Source organism: Macrosteles quadrilineatus, unplaced genomic scaffold (assembly GCF_028750875.1).
Source record: "Macrosteles quadrilineatus isolate MER2022 unplaced genomic scaffold, UCM_ALF_1.0 Scaffold_8__2_contigs__length_117827958, whole genome shotgun sequence".
NCBI lineage: Eukaryota > Metazoa > Arthropoda > Insecta > Hemiptera > Cicadellidae > Macrosteles > Macrosteles quadrilineatus.
In genome coordinates, this window is record NW_026542601.1 from 52,237,973 (window position 1) to 52,259,422 (window position 21,450).

Here is a 21,450-nt window from a genome sequence, read left to right on the forward strand (position 1 = left end):
ATTGGTCAGTAGGTCAAATGGCTATCAAATGTTTGTTTAGCCTGTAGGCCTAGTCAAAGCCTGTAGTATGGAAAGTTTTGTTATGTTTCTTTTTTACAAATCATTAATGTCCGCACGAGTGAGTACTACGACTATCCGAAGTACTATCCTGTAAATTAGACCCATTCGTATATACCAAGACAAAAATGTGGTTCGGATTCCACTATTAGATCCCTTAGTTTCCATTAGCAGTATGGGCTTTAACAGCTGTGTCTAAGGAATAAGAGTCGGCCTTAGTCACTAACAAGACTACAAGATCGCGTCACTCATCCTACACTCATCTCCATTCATACTTGGCTTAAAATACCTACTTTGTATGGTCGCCATTTCATTGAAAAGTATTAAAGTATTAAGTTTAGATATTTCAATTTAATTAAAAACGTGGACTAAGATAATAAACGTATAGTAAATATTAATAAAAATGTATTACAAATAAGGAAAGGGTGTAGAAACATTGACTATTGGATACTGAATCGAATCAATGATTTGAGTTGATTTGATCAAAAGGTAGATTTGAGTGAGATACCTTGTGTAACTTTGTTTCTTGTCAAAACTATTTATTGTCGGGACCACGTAAATTTGCAGTTGTGGGAGAAGCCTATTTACCATATGATTTTGAATGAACCAATGAGAACCGTGCGGTGTTGCCAAATCTAATAATACCAGCTGATTTGAAATATTGTATAGTATATTTTAATTAGTGTTGTCAACGGGCGATGTGGCAACATCACACTAGCCTTGTCTTGTGATTGATTGGCTGCCACCAACTGCAAACTTACGTGGTCCCGACAGTAATTATTTATTTGACCAATACAATCCTACTAATATTACAAATGAGAAAGTTTGGATGTATGGATGTATGTATGTTTGTGACAAGTAAACGAGTGAAAATTTTAAAACGTACGTTTTCAGGAAATGCACTTTGCAATTTTTCCCCCTTTTTTCAAATCTTTTATTATTTTTTTTTATTTCATTAACATTTGAAGTTTCATAATATGTCCTTGGTAACGCAATATCTTTGGTAGTTTTTTTTTAAAGAGCATCTTTAGTGGAAAAACACAAAATCCTGTCACGACCATAACAGACGTTTAAATGAACATTAAAAATAGTTAATATTATTTTTATAACTATGTTTTGCTATAAACTAATTTACTTTTATGACCATTATACAATAAAAAGGTCACTGAGCTTTTGGTACATTCAGTCTTTCTAGAAAAAAAAATAAAAAAACTCAAAAAATTGAAAAAGCCAATAAAATCTTTTTAAGTTTGTATAACTCTGAAAAACCTACCTGAGACCCGAAAAATCGTTATGTTTGTATAGAGGTAAGCTTCTTTTGTGTATAAAACACTGAAATATGACGATATTTTAATTTTTGAAATTTTTATGATAGAAATAGTAAACGTGATGGTCAGGGACATGCGGTACGGTCGTGAATTTTCTGAAATAATCTAAATATTTCCAAACAATCCTTCAATTATACTGTTAGTTATAGTAAAAATATGTGTTTCAACTGAACTAAACTGTTCAATTTACAATTATATTCAAGTTATTGTCACGACCAAACACACTATAATCCATAAGGCTGGATTGGTCGTGAAAAACCCCGCGATGGTCGTGAAACTTTGGTCGTGAAACTTTGGTCGTGAAATTACGTGTTATTTGGCTTTGTTCTGGCAGTAGCCCTGCACCTCATGTTCGAGGATACAAAGTGGACTTCTAGGTTAATCTAGCAATTGAAATATCTTATCAACAAAAATTAACACCATGTCTACTTCATCGAATGACTACGCGGTCATGTAAACGGTCATGGACACACCAAAATTACAAAAAACACAATCGTTCCTTTATTAATCTTGTAAATCCTCCTTTCAACTCGAAACGACTGGCACTACAATCCTGACGTACACCCCGAACTAGTCTCTAAAACCAACTGACTCCATCGACGCCAGGCTTGCCACTGTCGTGCTCCAAAGTTGAAAATTTTTCCCAAATGGTCGTGATGCCAAATCGAGGGACAGACTTATTTTGTCATGGTAGTCAGTTTGCAATGACAATAAAATTATAATATGCTCCTTTTTTGTAAGTTTAATAACCATTGATGACATAAAAATATGGCTTTATATATTTCGGAATGAATAATTAGTCTAAAAACAGCGTGAAAGTTGGAAAATGTACTCTAGGGACAAGTCATGGTCGTGAATTTAGAGACTTTAAAAATACGAAAAAAATACCTAGAACCTATTTAAAACCAAATAAATGTGTGTAACATGTTGCCCCCGTCCCAAAAAATATTAAAACACATAATAATAAACTACAAATCCAGTATCTACGAAGTAAAAGGCCAGGGACATGAAAACGTACGTTTTTAAATTTTCACTCAAACACGAAAAATACTGGTCGGATTGGGCTGAAATTTGGCATGATGATAGCTCACATTCCCGATTAACATATAGGCATATTCTTATCTCAAAAATCCTTTTGGGCTCCGCCCCAGTGGCTCTGCAGTTCCCTATGTTAACCTTATGAGTATTCATATTTAAAGGGAATTAAAGAATTTAGCCAGCTGTTTCAACTAAAAGAGTTGGTTCTATGATATGCAAAAGCATAACAAATTTATAAGATTTACCAACAGGGTGCAGCACTATTATTTTTTTCATTATTTATGAAAACAGCTAATTTGAACTAAGCAGCAACAAAAAACTGTGATACACAATGAGAACTGTCAAAGTAGGATTGTTTACAGTTATGTTTATGTTTTTAATTTCATGAATAATTTATGATATTTTTCGAATTTTTAATAATCTATCTTTCTCTATTGTGTAGGTGAAGTAGTAGAACAGTGACTATGGTAGATGTGTAATACTATCGCATACCGTAAATTTGAGGAAGCAAATTTTCTCAAACCGTGTTTTCTCACATCGCAAACGCAAAGATTGTGTATAACTGCAATAAGCATTTTATACTTATTTGCCAACCCCGTACGAAGGACGGATACTCTGCTAGTTATTAATAAAAATCCAATGATCAAAGACAGGTGGGTCCAGACAGTCCAGTTTTAAACCATTAAAAATTGCTGCCTTTTTGGTTTACGAGTTACGTATTATACCGACCACACCTAATAATTATAACCTAACCACTCTTAAAAATGTATTAAAGTCTTATTTGGAAATCGATTTATCGGTGTTATCGGTGTTGGTATAATACATAAGTGTACCGTCTTGGCTTTAGGATCCAACCAACAATCTCTTGACCCAAGGCACAGTTTTACGTAAGCCTGGGGAAACTGGCCACTGTATTGCAGGCTGAAGCTGTTTCCCTGTCCGAGTGTGCGAGAGTGTGTTTGGAGATGGTTCATGGCGCTAATGGCACTTGACAGTTTTGAATTTACCTCTAAACCAGTATGGCACTGTCATCAGGCCATGAAAGCCCTGGGAGAGAACAACAAAATTTATCTTTAGTCGGGTTCTAGGGCACAAATAAGGTATTGCTGGCAATGAGGGAGCTGACAAGTGGGCAAACAAAGGGGCTGAAATCCTGCTCATGGGTCCAGAGCTGACGTGTGGTGTTGCTTACCAAGTGCGATAGCAGCAGATGACCTTGGACTGAGTAGGAAGACTCTGCGGAAGGTGGTTGGCCTCAGCGGCCACTGAGTATTCCGTGGACATCTACACAAGATGAGAATTCAAGTTGAAAGCCTCTTATGTAGAAAATGTGGTGGTGAGGAAGGAGACAGCCATCCACGTGATGTTTATGAGCCAAGCCCTACAAAAGGTCTGTGTATGACATCCCTTGGCCTATCAACTGATGGAGATCAAAGGGAAGACGAGGTTACCATAGTCAAAAGGATCTCATGGTTTACTATAATAACCTGGTATTTGACGGAGAATGAGGACCTGTGAATGAGGGTGTAAAAAAAGCTGTTCCAGCTCAGCTGCGATGCAATAACATGATCTATTTATAATCCTGGCCCTCTGTTAGAAAAAAAATAATCTTTTGACTCCGTCGTGGGGGTGGGGTTGTAATCCATTTACTTAGTAATTTCAGTAATTGGTTATTCTATTGAAAAATACCTAAATAAGTCAACTGTATTCTGTGAGGGACTTCTGTAAAAAACGAAAACAAGCTTTACATTCAGTGAAGTCTACTTGAAGTAAGCTTCTTAGATATGGCAGGGATTCAAGACGATGCCCAGACAGCACACTTTATCCCAGGGACATCCCATAGTAGTCCCATATGTCCTGAGGACTACCACGGCCACCTTTAACTACAGACCGCGGCCTGGTAGAATTGGCAACGTCGCAAGTGATGTTGTTTAGTGACAGACGTCCCATAAGATAACATGACAGACAGGTGACATCAGCTCAATAATTCGCACTTTATTGATATAAATTGAAATTTATGAACAACCGAAACAATATGAATTAAAAATCTATATCTGTATATTTTAAGTGGAGTCAATATTGTCATAGTCCGGTAACAAATTTTTCGTAAATACAAAAATACCATTAGCTGCTTCCAAACAAAACAGCTGTTACAACACCACTTGCGACGTTGCCGCTTCGAAGGCCGCAGCCTGGAGAAAGGCGGCCGTGGGACTACTCTGGGATGATCTCAGGATATGTTGTGAGCTTATCCGTGGGACATCCCCGGGCGGGGACATATCTCCGGGGATATCCCAGGTTGACCATAGGACTACTATGGGATATCTTGCATATCCTGTTGCAATATCCGTGGGATGTCCTGAGAAAAAAGTGAGGAGAAAGTGAGCTGTCAAGGTGGATATAATTCTTAAAACAATCTTTTTTTGGTTTTGGTTTTACTTTGCACTTAGTTTATGATTTTGTTTTTTGATTGTTCAAAACTGGACCCAGCTGTCCCTGATCATTTTGGCTTTAAATAAATGATTCTGACTGATGAAACAGCTGATCTTAGTCAGTAACAAAACTAGATATATAGATCACTTTCCTTCCACCATGGATCACATTCTCACAACATTCAACATTCATTATTCATCCTTCACTCTAATTCGGGTTGGTTAAAATACACATATAGGTGGCGTCCCCAGCCCCATCTCAACCAATTGATAGCTGTTACCTGTTACCCACGGTCTTCACCCCGTTTGACTTCATTGATATTATAAGTATAGAAAAAACTATTGATTGGTTAAGTTAAGTAGTTAAGCTGAAATAAGCAAAACAAAATACAGGAATAGAAACAAATAATCACGATTTTAATAAGGTAATAAATTGAAAGAATAACATACAAATAAGTAGGTACGGGTGATATGGAAAGTTCGAAAGTTCCCTTTAGAAAACAATTACGACCTTAAAGGGTAATTTATGAAATAATGTATAGTTTTGCGCAAGGTTTCTAACCATGACGAACATTTTAAGTATAGGTTTATGGGAGTGTGAGTTGTAGTTTTCTCAAAAGTTCATGGGTACAGTACTTCGGGCTTTATATATGGATAATAATAATAGTTATGTAGTCTGCAATCTTGAATTTTTGATAGTGTGGCAACAGTGACGAGTTTCAGCTGTTTAGTTAGTCATTTCAATGAATAAGATAGGAACCGTCACCGAATCAATTGTTTTTGTTGTAGCTGTGTAGGTAGGAAGTAAAATGGTGACAAATAAATTTTCCTTATTGTGAGTGGAATTTAGTCGTATATTCACCGAATAAAATAAAGATAAATACTTTTTATTTCAACGTAAGTACATTTTTTAAATACCATTTAAATAAGTTTCGTTTAATCTTACGAAACAACTAGTTAGATTCGTGATAATTTCCCAGAACATCGTCAGCATATCTGTTATCAAACAACAGCTGATATTTAGCTTATTTATTAGATCTTATTACAATTTTACTAAATACTACACCTTAATGCTCTTCAGATTTTAAATACTACTAAATATTAGATGATTGCCAACACCTACTAACGTACAAAGTGGAGATTTTCTTTACAACCTTGCACCCAAAAATAGTTTGACGAATTCAAGGTTAGCTTTTGTACCATAAGGTTTGATTGATATTTTTGCTATTATAGCTCACGCTATTTCTCTCAACAATATTTCTGTTTGTGTCTCATTTTAATAGTTGAAATTAAAAATATGCTGTTTGAGAATAGATGCTGTCTTAGAATCAATAACCATTAGAAAGGATTATTTACTCTCTAAGACAAATAAAAATAGGCCTACATAAGACAGGATTGGTGACCTAGCCTAGGCTATATTATATTTAGGAAGTTCTTCCCACTCTTATGTTATTCTTTTTTGACACTTACTCTTTAAGCGTTCTTTGGATGGTAAAACTAAGTTATAATAGGCCCACAATATAGGCAATAGGCTATATTTAACTAAAAAAATAAATTCTAACTCTGTTATACTTAACTTACCGGTATTGAATTGTATCAAAACGGAACATCATTGCTGAGTCTGCCTTTTCTACCTTCCAGATGAATGCCTTTTTGGCCTCCTCTAATAATGGACTAAAAAGCAGACGGTTTGACTTGCGTAGGCGTAACTTAGTGTAAGGGAGTTGGGAGTGACCTTCACCGGCCGTCGGCTTTAGGACCCGTACCCTTTTTGCCAAGATATGGTTCATTGTTGGTCAAGCATCTTGTTTCGCTGTGTAGAGCATTTTTTTTTTAAGAATAATGTCTCGTTAATTTGATACAGAATCACCACATAAATACATCCAACATGTTCTGTAATTTGTTAGCATCAACTCTACGAGCTTTAATTTTTAATACAAAGCCAATATGGTTTTAGTAGAATGGCACTACAGCCCACAAAGCAAGGGATTCATTGAAAGTCTTAAACAAATGTTCCTTAGCCTCATCATCTCACGCTTTGGTTATGTTCATTGACCTAATCAATCAACAGATCTTTCAGAATAGGGCCTATGACTTTTTGATTAGGGGTCAAACCTGAAATCAAAGGTTTAAATGTAGCCTAAAAAGCCCCGAACTTTAAATAAATTGATAAAGGCCATTCAATTTGAGACGAAATATCGTCTATTAAAGGGCAAACTTTCACAAAACTGGTCGAGTGGAGAACTTTAATAAAAGATGCCTGATTTGCATCCAATGAAGAAGGACGCCATCTTTTGGAGGCTATTTTCTTGTAAATAATCTAGGCCTAGATGAAAGACAGTGCCACTTTTGCTAATTAGACCTGTATCTTTTTTAAAAATTGGTTAAGTTAACAAACTCAGAAATGTAAATTAAATGTAATTGTCTGGGTGCCGAGTGGTTATAGTACTCGCCTTCAAATCTGAAGGTCGCTGGTTCGATTCCAAGCTAGATCAATTCCAGATCCAGATGCTATTTGTCATTGGGCTATGAATCAATGGTGCTATCTGACAAAAAGGTCGAAGTTAGGGAAGTTAGTAACAAGACCAGGGTTTGGACCGTTCCCTTTCAAAAAAATCCACTTGCGTAGAAACACACTTAAACAAAATAAAATAGATAAGAGTTAACTTAGGCTATGTTGAAAATCATTGAAATTACATTTGTTTCAAATCTGTTGCACTAACTCATATTGCAACAGCTTTCTGCGCAGTATTTATGTTTACACATTTGTTATTAGGCCTACCATGGCAATAGGTGAGCCAGTGCAACATTGCCACACATCAACGTCGTGGCAATATTGTAGGCCTACAGTATTAATAAGAGGAGGCTATGCTCAAAATAAAACGTACCTCCAGGGTTGTAGTGCAGTATAGAAACCTCTCATCCTTTTTTTCCTTTCAGTGGGCCTAATCTTTATTTATGTAGGCTACTGTAGTACTTTTCATGTTAAATCCAAAATTACCTTCATGCTACCTCAATTTTCTTTGTCAGAATTATTATTAAGTAAGTGTCTAAAAACTAAAACCAAAATAATTTACTACCGTATTCAATGCACAATAGCGGTGTTCCGATGGCGGTTTGGAGGACTTTATGAAGCTGTGTGGGAAAGGAAGTATGATAAGAGCAAACAGCTGTTAATATACAATTTTGTAAATAAATAAAAATCTTAAAAGAAATTTTACTTTACAAGTACCATGCAGTAGAACCCCGGTTCACCGAAATCGGGTTAACCGAAACGATTCCATGACGTATAAAGCGAGGCCTGGCGCCGAGCCCCTCTCTCTAGAAAGAATGCCTATGTCACATATCGGTGTTGTGCGTTTGACGTGTCCTTGAGATGATTCAGTTGTTGACATTTAAAATGTTGTAACCAGCTCAAAGGTGTTGAGAATTGTGAAAAAAGTTGTAAAGGTACACGTACAAACTAAACGGTAGGTTGATATTGTTGACAACAAACATTGAAATCAGCTTAATGCTTCGGCAGGAGTGAAAATAAGCAATTAGTGCTATGAATGTAAGGGGCAGCATAGCTTGCTTTAAACCAAATGCATTTTGTTATTTGTTATACCATGAAAGAACATTTGAGTTGAATAGTAGCAAAACAATTCAACAAGGTTTCTTGTGGTTTAAAATAAAAAAGGATCAAGCTGACCTAGTGGCAGAGTCTGGTACTTCAGTCCCTGAGGTCCTGGGCTCAAATACCGCCAAATCATCAATTAATAGATTTGATCTAAGTGATAATGCTGCAACCCCTAGGTTTAGCCTGAATTAATGTGAAAAACGATCCTGGGGTAGAGCATTGACTATAGCAGCTTTAGACAAAAAAGCTCACTAATTTGTGATAGAATTGTTTTAGTTGATCTGCAGTCAATCGTACCAGTTTGTAATCTGAGTTGCGTAGGAAACCTTTTTCTAATTAGGATTAATTTTCATTTTTTATACTTTTATTATGGACCCAGTTTATGTTGGGCTATTAATTAACTATGCAATCTACAAATAGGTAAATATTTTACAGAAACAAGACCAGGGCACACAACCATTAACTCAAAAAAACATAAAATGGTGTGAATAGTTGCAAACACTGTAAAAACTTTTAATAGCAACAGCTAAGTTTAGGCTAACTTATAGCACTAAATTAAATCTGCTAGGCACTGATAATCTCAGATTGAAGACCTTTTTGTGAACTGTTAAATAAAGCGTCTTTCAACGAGTTATTGATAACCCCAGATTATCATACAGTCTCCAAAGTATTAAGTCATTTAGACCAATCAGAGCTAGTTTATGTTTTGAAATTTATATTGCCTTTTTGATATTTAGGCTACATTGTACAAAATACCAATTACAATGAAAGCTTTGCTCATGTTTGAACATAGTTTTTTTTTTTCTATAAAAGAAAACACTGACAGGTTTGTTCGTTATTAATTTTTGGTTGTTAATAATATTAACAGTTATTATTAATAATTTTATATTCGTTCATTATTATTAATAGGCAAATTATAAGTGTAGGCTAGTCAAGTTTTAGTTCTAAAATAATTCTAAACTAGTGTACCTGTTGCTTAAATTTGAGCAATTGCGAAGTATTACCGGTACATGCGTTATTTTAAAACAAATAACAGTCATAATTTCTGATGACTTTAAAAGAGTCGACTCTAAGATTATGGAAATACTCACAATGTACATAACAGTTCGATATACCTAATCAGAATTTCTTGTAAATATCTTATCATTTTTCAAAAGCTGATCTTGTTTTTTAGTGTTTTCTACAAATGTTTCCCACTCATAGCCGCATTAGGCTGTCCATAATAAGGATTATAAATATAAAAAAAAACATTGTTTCTATTTTCTTCTACTTGGTGGGGTTCTATGACTTTGGTATGTTTCCTTAGTTTGCTAATCGGCTCTTTCAATGATTGCTCAAAAACTGCAGCACAGTGTTAATTCAGTTTTCTTTTTAGCGGTATTGGAAACTTAACTAGGTAACTTAGTTTCCAGCCATAACTTAGTACCATTCCCTAGAATATTGTATTTTCACAATTGATGTACCACCTAAGGAAATCACTACCAGCCAAAACACTACTGATGTATTATAAACTAGTTTACCTTGTTGCCAGATTCTTGAAATGTGTAGATATTTTGCTCGATGTACATTTTGCTACATGTGTAGCATCGTTCTTGAAGCTGGAATAATACACAACTACTGATGTGTAAAGGTTTACCCTTGTTTACGACATATTCTGAGCCGCCTATGCGTACTACAAGTTGGGAAACCCTGATCTAACTTAAAGTTTCATTGTTAGGTGGGGATGTATGGATTTCACCAAAAAGCTGGTTAAGAAGCGCAGCAAGACGCGACTGGCCATGGACATGATGTTGGAGGCTTATTTGACCCACGACCTTCAGTCACGCGATCCGGAAGACATTCCCCGCACCAAGGAACCCGTCTGGATACTCGGCAAGCAATACAACGCTATCAATGGTCAGTAACTACCTTCAGTCAAAGCTTTTATAGTATTCAGGGTAAATCAAAATTGTGATTTTTCACATAGTTACTTGGCCCATGATTAGTGTGTGCAAGGTGTAAATTAGTTTATGCCAATTGATTACCCTGTTTTTTGTATTTTTTTTGTACCGGTAATAATTAAATTATGTTGCAACAAAAATAGAGTTGTATAATCATTTCCATTTGTATACTAAAATGTTTAAAGGAATAAGTAGTTAAGTTGAGCAAAGTAATTTAACAGTCCAAATAGTTTTGGAAAGTCTGAAAATAGCCTATTTGATGATATAAGAATGGCGTATACATACAATTTTAATTGTAAACAATGCAGTTGTTTGTTTTAGGTCCCTAATGACTAAAAACATCATTAGTTAAATTTACAAATAGGTCTAAATCAGATTTGGTGAACATTTTCTATTTCCTTAAAGAAGTCCTTGGGATGTATTTGCTCAGACTATCAGTAAGCCAACTTCAGCAAAATATGTTTTACTTATTCTGTCATTTTTTAAACTGTACATTTTATATCTGCCCATCTTCAATTCTATTATTTCCTGCTAAAACTTTTCCTCCCAGTACTGTCATGATTTATTAGTAGTACAGTTACATTTTGTTCTCATACAATATCTACTCACCTGTTACTTTGTTTGATACTCCACACACCTGAGGCCACCAAAATATCTATATGTTTTGTTGTAGATCTGGAAGAAATACGTAGAGACATTCACTCTCGGCTGTGGTTCTCGTATCGGAAGGGCTTCGTCCAGATTGGTGACTCTGGTCTGACGTCTGACAAAGGTTGGGGCTGCATGTTACGCTGTGGACAGATGCTGATTGGACAAGCCTTGTTGTTTCTACATCTTGGTTAGTATTTAGTGAGAACAAGTTTTGTGTTGTATTACCCCTTTGAACACCATGGATTCTGTGATAAAATCACGTATAATTTTATTATGTTTTCTCTCAGCTTATGAACATACGTTGTTTATCTGTTGATGTTGTAGGTCGAGACTGGAGGTGGTCGCCTCAGTGTAGAGACAGAGCCTACCTCAGGATACTCCGTATGTTTGAGGACCGTCGGACAGCTCCGTACTCCATACACCAGATAGCACTAGTGGGTGCATCTGTGCTTGTTGTTTATCTGTTGATGTTGTAGGTTGAGACTGGAGGTTGTCGCCTCAGTGTAGAGACAGAGCCTACCTCAGGATACTCCGTATGTTTGAGGACCGACGGACAGCTCCGTACTCCATACACTAGATAGCACTAGTGAGTGCATCTGTGCTTGTTGTTTATCTGTTGATGTTATAGGTCGAGACTGGAGGTGGTCGCCTCAGTGTAGAGACAGAGCCTACCTCAGGATACTCCGTATGTTTGAGGACCGACGGACAGCTCCATACTCCATACACCAGATAGCACTAATGGGTGCATCTGAGGGAAAGTCTGTCGGCGAATGGTTTGGACCTAACACCGTTGCACAAGTACTTAGGTATGGTCCGTCTTTTTCTTCCTCTTTTTGAATTTCATCCCACGTTTTTAGCGATCGAATTGAACATGAATTTGGACAATTAATTGATTATCATTTTTGCTTCATCTGAGCTAAGTGTTGTTTTAAAAACCAATTTTCGCAACATTTTTCACCCCCAAGTTGTCTATCTTCCGATTAGGAGGATTTTTGCTCATCTGTAGAAAGCAGAATATAATAGAATGTAAATGTGTGTAATAATATCAACCATGTTCACTTTGAAATGTAATATATGACCCTCTGGATTTCTTAAGGGGTTTACTTAAAATCAATGCTGTCCAAAAGTAAAAGTTTTTTTATTTTCCCCCTTTTATTATTGCTTCAGATTTGGTTTGAAAAACAAATCTACAAATTCCTAGGTCATTAATTAATGACCTAGGAATAGACGGACAGGCATTACTATTTGCTGATGACACAACATTGGTGACGGAAGGTAGATGTATTGAACGGGTTAAGAGGGAAGCAAGTACATTGCTGGAGACAACAATGGAGTGGTTCGCTTCAAATAAGTTAAAATTAAACGAGGACAAGACCCAACTCCTGATCTGCACTCTTGGGAGACAAATTGCTGCTGAAGAGAATCAACCAGTAAAGTTGCTTGGTTTTTGGCTTGACCAGAAATTAAACTGGGATCACCATATAGCCCAGATCTGCACCAAATTGTCTCGAGTGATCTTCCTCCTCAGAAAGCTACGTCATGTGGTCACTGAGCAGTACCTTGTTACTGTTTACTTCTTGCTGTTCCGCAGCCATATCTTGTATGGTATACTCCTTTGGGGTCACGCTCCTGCATGCAGTAGATTGTTGATACTCCAAAAGGAGGCGTTGAGAGTGATAACCTCTACTGAAATAACAGGCAAAGATTTTACTCATAGGCCTATCTTTCAACGTCTCGGCATCCTGACTGTTTATGGACAATATGTCCTCAATTGTCTGATACACGTACGCCAGAACATCTCTATTGTAAGAAAGGGGATTAACCCCGTACCCACAGTGTTCATCTATGCAGACACTCTGTTCACATTACACTTAGTCGACCAGTTGGTGTGAACAGAGTTGAACAGTAGCATGAGCATCGATTTACAAATTCCTTTCCCAGCTGATGTGAGCTAGGCGATGACCGGTAGGGCTGACTTCCAAGAAACACCGTTAACCTATTAGCCACACACCCTATCGGTAATCAGCCAATGAGAAGGGCTAATGATGAAGATGGAGGGGTCAAGACTCTTGGAGCTGGAGGATCTGAAGGAAAACATCGAGGAGATCACCACGGGCCACCGGAGAAAGAAGATCGGGAGTTTGGGAGTGCGTGTATCGGTGTGTGTGCTTCTGGGACAATAGACAGTATGTAGAAAGAATAAAATATCTAACTAACACTTTGTCAAACATAAAAGTCATATAATTTGTCAATAACTAATTCTTTTATATTTTCAATTGATTTTCTTTTCTTGTAAATTTAACGTTGCAAATTAATTTATCTTATTATTGTTGTTTTTTGCATTTTCAAAGTTTTCTTTTGCTGTTGTAACACTTTTAACTTTTGTTGTTTTCGTAATTTAAATTTTTGTTCATTACACGTTGAGTAACACCCTTAAGCAGTCTTATGTCTCATTAACCTAACACCTCTTGACTAAGCTAAGCGAGTGAATAATTTTAGGAAACCTAAACTTAAAGTGAGGCATGGGACTCGCACTATGTATGGAAGAAGACAAGATATACATCAGCATAACACCAGGAACGCTAGAAGCCTCGACACCCCTCAATGCAGACTGTCCAAATCCCTGAATAGCTTCCCAGTGACCGCAATTAAACTCTACAATAGTCTGCCTGAAGAAGTCAGAAGTATGGATGTGGCTGGGTTTAAAACCTCAGTGAAGGAAAAACTTCAAAATAGGCCTATTTACACATTTAAAGAATTAGATGACGTGCCACTTTTTTAACTCGCCGCCATCTCAGTTTACTTTTTAAATTAAATTTGACGCAGTCCATCCGGAATCCCGGTCAGAGACGAAGCCTTCAAGTATTTTGAATTCTGCCTTTTTAAATTATTCTCCTGGTAAAAGATTTTTTAGGCTATAATAACACATTTTAGGATTACATATAGGCCTACTTGACAAATTCTGGATTTGAGAATTGTTGAATTTATAACTGGTTTTATTAGGGTGTACTGGGGAGCGAGCTGGTCTAGTGGTTAGAGCGCGGGACTCCGGTTCCTGGGGCCCGGGTTCAAATCCCGTCCAAATCACCAGTGGATTTTATCTAAGTGATAATACCGTAACCCCTAGGTCTAGCCTGAAGTAGTGTGAAAAACAATTCCTGGCTCGTGCCTAGCGTCCTAGGAAAAAAGGGTGTACTAAAACTTTGCTTAACTGATATTGTATGTACTCACTATTCACTTTGTCTGACTTCACTCTACTGATGTTTTTGATATTGTTTGATGTGTTGACTTATCAATTACCTATCATAGTTTTGGAAGTCTGTCAGTTGCAGACTGTTCAATGTGTTGTTTAAGTAACTTATTGTTTATGACATATTTAGAAAATAAACTGCATAGGCTAACACATCAAGTGGGTATTTACTGTAGTACTTAGTACTTAACAGATCCTGTTATGAAAGATGTACTAAAATTCCCTATTGATGTTTGTCTACATAGAAAACTGTCTGCCTACGATGAGTGGAGCTCTGTTGCGTTCCATGTCGCCATGGATAACACCGTTGTCATCAATGATGTCAGTATGTACCTCTTTTGAAATCCAAGGATTTAATAGAACTTAATTTCCAACCAATAGTATCTCAGGATGTCTACAGGCCATTAAAGTCTGGTTACTAAATTACCAGTAGTTTACTGGTGTTGGGGGAAATCACAGAAAAGACACAGATTTCACCATAATTTTACAGAAGTCACTGATTTTATTTAAAAAACCATGGGATAATAATCTCAATATTATCACTTTTGCGGGAAATTATGGATACAATGATGACGATGTTGTTGTATCGTAGTGACAACTTTGCCGCTAATCTTGTGTAAAATTAATATGTTTCGAAATTCATTCAAAGTAAGTAAATAATAGGCTTTCACAGAAGATTTTTTATTTATTGTACCTACTTCAAAGTTGTACTTTGATAGTCATTACTTACTACGATAGCGGTGAACTTTGTGGAGGTATTTGAAGCTAATATAAATGCAAGTTGTAGAATATAGTGGATGATCAATGTAATTGACAAAGATAAGCTGTTAGTGTTAGCCAGAGTCATTATTCTATTGTTCAAGGACAGCTGAGTCCACTTTCAGAGCACCAAAAAGCTAATGTCTTTTCCCAGGTTTGAACCTGTGACCTTCTGATTGTTTGGCAGGCACTGTCATCTCTTAGCTACCTAGCTGTGTACAAGATTCTAGATTGTATTTTTTAGGATTAGGATTCAAGATTTTGAAAATTCCCTTAAGTGGTCATATTCTGGGCCTAAGATTATGTGAATTTTGCAGGACAGTTGTGCACTTCGGAGACCCAGAGGTCAGATGTACGACGGCGAGCTCGTAGTTGGAAACCTCTTGTATTGGTCGTTCCTTTAAGACTCGGCATCACGGACATCAACCCTGTCTATGTTCAGGCAATCAAGGTATTCACACTTATACTGATTTGTATACAAACTACAGTAAACACTGATTAAATTAGACTATTAGGGGTTTTGAGTAATTCAGATTATACAGGCGTTTACAATGGCCAATAGTAACATAAACAACTGTTAGTTTAAAAAAAAAATAGATTTTGTTATATGTTTGTAGATTTTAAGTTGACAATAAAAAAAAAAACAACCTTGGTAGATTTATTTGTACCAAAAGTGCCTTTTAATTCAAACTATTGACTAACTAAAAAATAGGTTATCCGAAACGGCCTAGCCCCCTTCATTATGGTTAGCATATTTTACCATATTTTCAATTTTCTTTTTGTACAGCTTTTTACCATGTGACTGGCAATAATAAACTTCCTGGACTGCAGTTGAAAATTTACTAGAGAATAATGAACTACACAAAAATGCGCAATTATAAATTGTAGTAGCTGTCCGTAACTTACATATATTAGTTTTTTTGTGATTCATCAATAATTATCATTGGACCATTTTCATGCACTCTCATTTCTTTTCATTGAAGTACAGTCCCGTAATTTTGATTGCAGAATCTTCAATTCAATTATAGATTTTGATTCAATCTATCATGAGTTTTCTGTTATCAATTGACTTTTTACAGGCTACTTTCACATTCAAGCAATCTCTTGGTGTCATTGGTGGGAAACCAAATCACGCTCTTTATTTCATTGGCTGTGTTGGTAAGTAAAATTTAAAGTATTTTAATTTTTATCATAGTTCGCATGGAGATGTAAAAGTGCTGTAGACTCCCTTTCAATTGGACACCTTATAAACTCTTGTCCAGACTAAACGAGTTTTAACTTTCAATTTACTTAAAAAATGATTGGACGTGTTTCAAAACCACAAATTACAGTATTTATATATAACAATTTAATAACACAGTAATATTATCTGTTCGTAGTTCGTACAAAATGTGCCTTATGAACAGGTTGTGTCTTGTTCATTTCGGTGGCTATGTATAAAGCAACATTATGTGCAATACAATATATGTAGCTGTCAATATTAAAAGAATCGAAACAATAGGATCCCTACTGTTAAGAAAAAATATTCAATCATGTACAAATTGGGTTTTGGATCATGAATGTCTTAAAGTTTGTAGTTCTGGGGCTTCCTCAAGGCATTCTCCTTTCTTCCTGACACTTCTCTTTCCCCCTTGTCTTAAATATATCAAATCAAATCAAAATCTCCTTTATTCATAAATGACAAGTATAAATGTACAAGTACAATCACTTACAAGTCAGTGAGTCACTTATTGTCTAATTACAATATTTTAAATTGTAAAATTCCTCAAAGGAGTAAATTGCTTTTTCTACTAGGAATTTCTTTAGTTTAAAGTAAAATTTCCTGCTATTACATTCATTTTTTATATCTGTCTTTATATACCGGTATTGTATATATGTCTTTTGTCACAAGAGTGTTTGTTTGCTTGATCACAAGGTACCACAGCTCTAGTTACCACTAACCGCCTCACATACGTATAAATTACCTATAACTACAACAGACGCTCACTCTACTTCCGAAAGAAATGTTACATACTTTTTTATTGTCGTTATATTGTTTTTCCAATGGACAAAATAATCATTATTGTGCCTCTGTGTTCTTTTTTTTTATTTCTACAAAATCCAAAAAAAAGTTCTGGGAAAAAAACCACTTCATCTAAAAAATTCAATTTGCCATTAGCATATTAGAGTGTTTGTTTCAAAGACATTTATTTGTAAATTTAAGAGTTATGTACATATTCCTGCATATGTATATGATTTATTATTTTGTGTTTGTTTACTATGTATTTATTGGACATGGATACATAAGGGAAATCCTTACAAAAAACTTTAAAAAAAGAATTTTTCCTCATACTGCAGCAAAAACAGCCGTTTTTAATACATGCGTTGCGGGTCTAAAGTAACATTTTTACTCTCTTGGGAGCAAAAATCAGCTGTTTTAATTCGATATAAATTATTTATCTATTGATTTATTAGGTAAGGTTTTAGCCTATTGTTGTCGATTGCTCTACATATCGATGGTACAATAACACAATCGCAATAGACAAAATAATTTAATCACTTAATAAACAGCTGCTTATTTGCATTAGCAGAATTGAAAACGAGCTGGAAGTCGTTTTGAGAAATTATCTTTACTTAAAAATTATTTCTTTTTCTAGCTTAGTTTTTGTAAGGCCTAATTAATGATGCAATATGACGAAAAATATAGTTCACCACACGGGCAAAAAGTAACTTTTTAACCCTCGCTCAATTTCCCTCGGGTCAGAGAGACACTTTAGGCCCTAGTGATGAAATATACTATTTTACATTTTTTGTAAGGGTCAAATGGCTAAAACCGTGGTCTTTTTACTATCTAATTTTGACCTTTTGCAGGCAATGATGTGATATTCCTTGACCCCCACACGACTCAGAGCATAGGAGTGGTCAACGGTAAAGAACACCAACATGAGTGGAAGATGGACTCCTCTTACCATTGCAATCAGGCGAGCAGGCTACATATTCTTCAGATGGATCCTTCTGTGGCTGTGGTGAGTGAAATTAGATCATCCCACCTATATGGACCAGCTGCAGCCTATTTTCTACTCAAAAACAACATAAACATAGGCTCAACTTTACTTGAAAATCAAGTTGCTTGCACACCTCAATTAAATAGTCATATGGCTGTTGTGCTCATTAGGACAACATCGTGATCATGGTGACACTGTGATCATGGAACTTATCCATGGTTATTTCCTCCAATTGTGGCAAACTTATGGTTTTCTTCCACAATTGCGTCTTTCTTACTTAGAACCTTTTTATGAGACAGCCTTAGAACTAATTGAACACCGTTAATGAATGGACCTTTGACTAAAGGCGGTAATTATTCCAAATTTCCATACAAAATTCCATAAAGTTTTTTCATGATCATCAAATAAACTTGCAGTCCTGGTATCACAGTCAAGTTTATTTTAGCAAATTTCCCTATAGGGTAGTAGCTCTTACCGTAGGTGGCACGGTAAAACCTAGGCCCGGGACCGATTTACTTTTTCATTTTGATGTTCCCAGAGGCCAAAAACACTATTCGTTCAAATTTGTATATATTTATATATATAAATATGTGTGTACATGATCTTGAGTAATTTCTGTCCAATTTTGATGAAATTTGATTTAAAGGTGCAAGGTGGGATAAATTTGAATGAGTTTGTAAACCGGCATGATCAGATCATGGGAACGGGGTTTTATGGGGTAATAATTGGTTTTTCTCATTTTTGACCCTCAAAACACATAATTTCCCAATTTCTCTCTAGACCTTGTTAAAGAAAAGACCTTAAAAAAACAAACAATTTAGGTAGTATATTAAAGTGTTTTTGTACGGTTATTGGTAACGGATAAAATTTAAAAAAATATAAATTTAAAATTCTCATGTTAGGCCTAATTCTAATGGAGAATATTGTAAAATGTTGTAGTTTGCTTGTTTATGGACATATTTTTATCAATCCTGGCAAATTTATTTATTTTATACTAAGCTATTTTACTAAAAAACACACATTATTAGCTTCCTTGTAGCAGCAAACCTAGGTACTCGTTAAGTTAAACCTAATGTTATTTACCTAATAAATTTAATTGAAAATCAATTCAGACAAATGGGAATTCGCTTAATCCACAGGTTTGCTGCGGCAGGGGTATTTTTTTTACATACAGCAAGTTTTGTTTTTTTATCAAAATACGGTACAGTAAGAGCTTACCCCAACAGGCTGTTCAGCTTAGTCAGATGTTTTAGATTAGCGGGATTGTGGTCTGATCTGTAATGGTATTCGAAAGATAAAACTGAACATCCACATGATGCTTGGAACAAATATTGTTTAATGTACCCAGCACTCCATTTCTGCTTTGAATAAGAAAATTCCTTCTTCTTAGAGGATGAAATATTAATTTAACTTTATTTTGAACTTTCTGTGTTCCATTTTCTAGAGCCTGTATTTTTTTTGCCTGGGTTTGAATCTTTACCTTAAACTATTGTTCTTTTTATTCCTTCTTTCTATATTCCTGATATAAGTGCTTTTTCCTACAAAATAATAAAACTTTCTCCCTCACTGTATTTAGTCTCGGTCTCGGTTGTTTTGTTGCAGAGTTTCTTCTGTAGGACAGAGGCTGAGTTTGATTCACTGTGTGAGCTCATACGCAAACACATGGTGACTCCGGACGGTCAAGCACTCATAGAGTTGTCCGAGGAGAAGCAGGAACACTGGACACCTGTGGATGATACAGCAGCCGATGCACTTGGGGCTACTGCTATGTCGTGTGAGTAGAGTTCAAACTCAGCGTCTCCTCAGTTGGTTGCAATCTTTGAATTTCTCACATAGTGTACTACTATCACAAAGTCTATTTCCTCCCTTGGTTATTGCCACTGAGATATTTTGCAGTGACATAAAAAAAATATGGTATTATTTACAATACCAGTAACTTCTTTTAAGTTTGGCTTGGTTGAAAAGTTGGTGTATTCTATTTAAACGTTAGTTTTTATTGTGAAACTGACAAAATCTTCAACGAGGGAGTGGATGACATCATTATATGAACAAATGAATACATCAAGATATACCTACTGAGTGTACTTGACTAACTTGTAACTTTGCAACCATGTTTGACTGAGAGGACAACTTACTGTAAACCATTGAATCTTTCAAGTATCAGAATATTAGGGCACCTGGGGGGATACAATTTGAGAGTATACCTCTGTAAAAGCAAAGGCTTTGTCCTATTGGACTAGTGGAAATACAGCCTCCTCCCATACACGATCAGAAAATTATTGTCTTCTTACATTTTCACCCAGTATGAATGCTGCTTTGCACATAGCATTCATTGACAAATTCCCTCTGTCCCAACCTTAAGTTGGTTTAGTGAAACGCACAAACTAAACCATCTTAACTGGTCCCATAGAAAGTAACAGCTGTGTTATTCAATAGGAGTGTTGCAACCAAGGCCCCACTAGAAAAACAGGCCATGCTGCAGCACGGGCAGCGAAACACTACGTCACAGTGGTGGATAGTTGTACTAAACTAAAATCTTGTACCTTTAAAATCTTACAAACAGCCAGCTTGTTTATTTACCTAAAACATATGGGAATGGCGATGGCAATGAATTTATCTATGAAATCTATCCACTAGTGTGATGTCATGGATCCTGCAGCATGGCCTGGTTTTTCTAGTGGGGCCTTGGTTGCAACACCTCAAACTGTAGAACAATAGAAACCAAACCATGTTCAATTATTGTGCTTAAAGTATGCTAGACAACATTGCTATTGTTGAAGTTTAAGTAAATTTTTATTTTTGTGTGTTACAGTTTACCATGATCGTCAGTTTGACGATTCCGATGATGACTTCGAGTTACTCGGCTAAATCGTCCAGTTTACATACTTCTGCTTGCATATAGTCAGTGCCTTTATCAGCACGCTAACTGTAAATATGTCTGTAAAAAAAATTATACCTGTTTTCTTATTAAATAAATCACTATTAAATTATGTATTCTGTTTATTTTTGTTTAATCTTAAATCATGCGTTATGAATTATGTATATAGAACATTTTTTATAATAATAAATATAAGTATAATTTAACATAGGTTTTCCTCATTATTACCCTTATATTAAAGTAGGACGGGTGAAAAAGAGGTGTTGCAGAGAAGACCCTTACTGTACTGTACTATACATATACAGTAGTTTAGTGATTAGTTATTAATCTAATCCAGCTTTGCAATTCATTGTTTTTTGTTACAGAATTATTGCAGACTTTTTCATGACTAATAAGTAAAACAGAAGTGGCATTACAACACAAGATCTAGCATCCTGACTTTTTCACATTCTTTAGTTTGCCCTTCAGTTAAGTTATTGTGGGTTTCCTGAAAATGTCTTTTTTACTAAGATTC

General features: G+C 35.7%; 1 protein-coding gene across 1 annotated transcript; it reads left to right on the forward strand.

The window, feature by feature from the left end:
* The first annotated feature begins 5,620 nt into the window (after window positions 1-5,620).
* On the forward strand, window positions 5,621-21,052 carry LOC128999830 (cysteine protease ATG4B-like). Its single transcript, XM_054426529.1, has 10 exons — window positions 5,621-5,752; window positions 10,192-10,370; window positions 11,088-11,252; window positions 11,694-11,871; window positions 14,561-14,640; window positions 15,392-15,525; window positions 16,154-16,232; window positions 17,925-18,079; window positions 19,661-19,832; window positions 20,871-21,052. The coding sequence occupies exons 2-10, from the start codon at window positions 10,202-10,204 to the stop codon at window positions 20,924-20,926; spliced, it is 1,188 nt and encodes a 395-aa protein (XP_054282504.1). The 5' UTR covers window positions 5,621-5,752; window positions 10,192-10,201; the 3' UTR covers window positions 20,927-21,052.
* Window positions 21,053-21,450: the final 398 nt, after the last annotated feature.

Bases quoted from the DNA above. Each gene is read 5' to 3' on its own strand.
- LOC128999830 (XM_054426529.1), top strand. From the start codon at position 10,202: ATGGATTTCACCAAAAAGCTGGTTAAGAAGCGCAGCAAGACGCGACTG. The intron at 11,872-14,560 runs GTATGGTCCGTC...TTGTCTACATAG, and splicing joins ACCGTTGCACAAGTACTTAG to AAAACTGTCTGCCTACGATG. The intron at 15,526-16,153 runs GTATTCACACTT...GACTTTTTACAG, and splicing joins TCTATGTTCAGGCAATCAAG to GCTACTTTCACATTCAAGCA.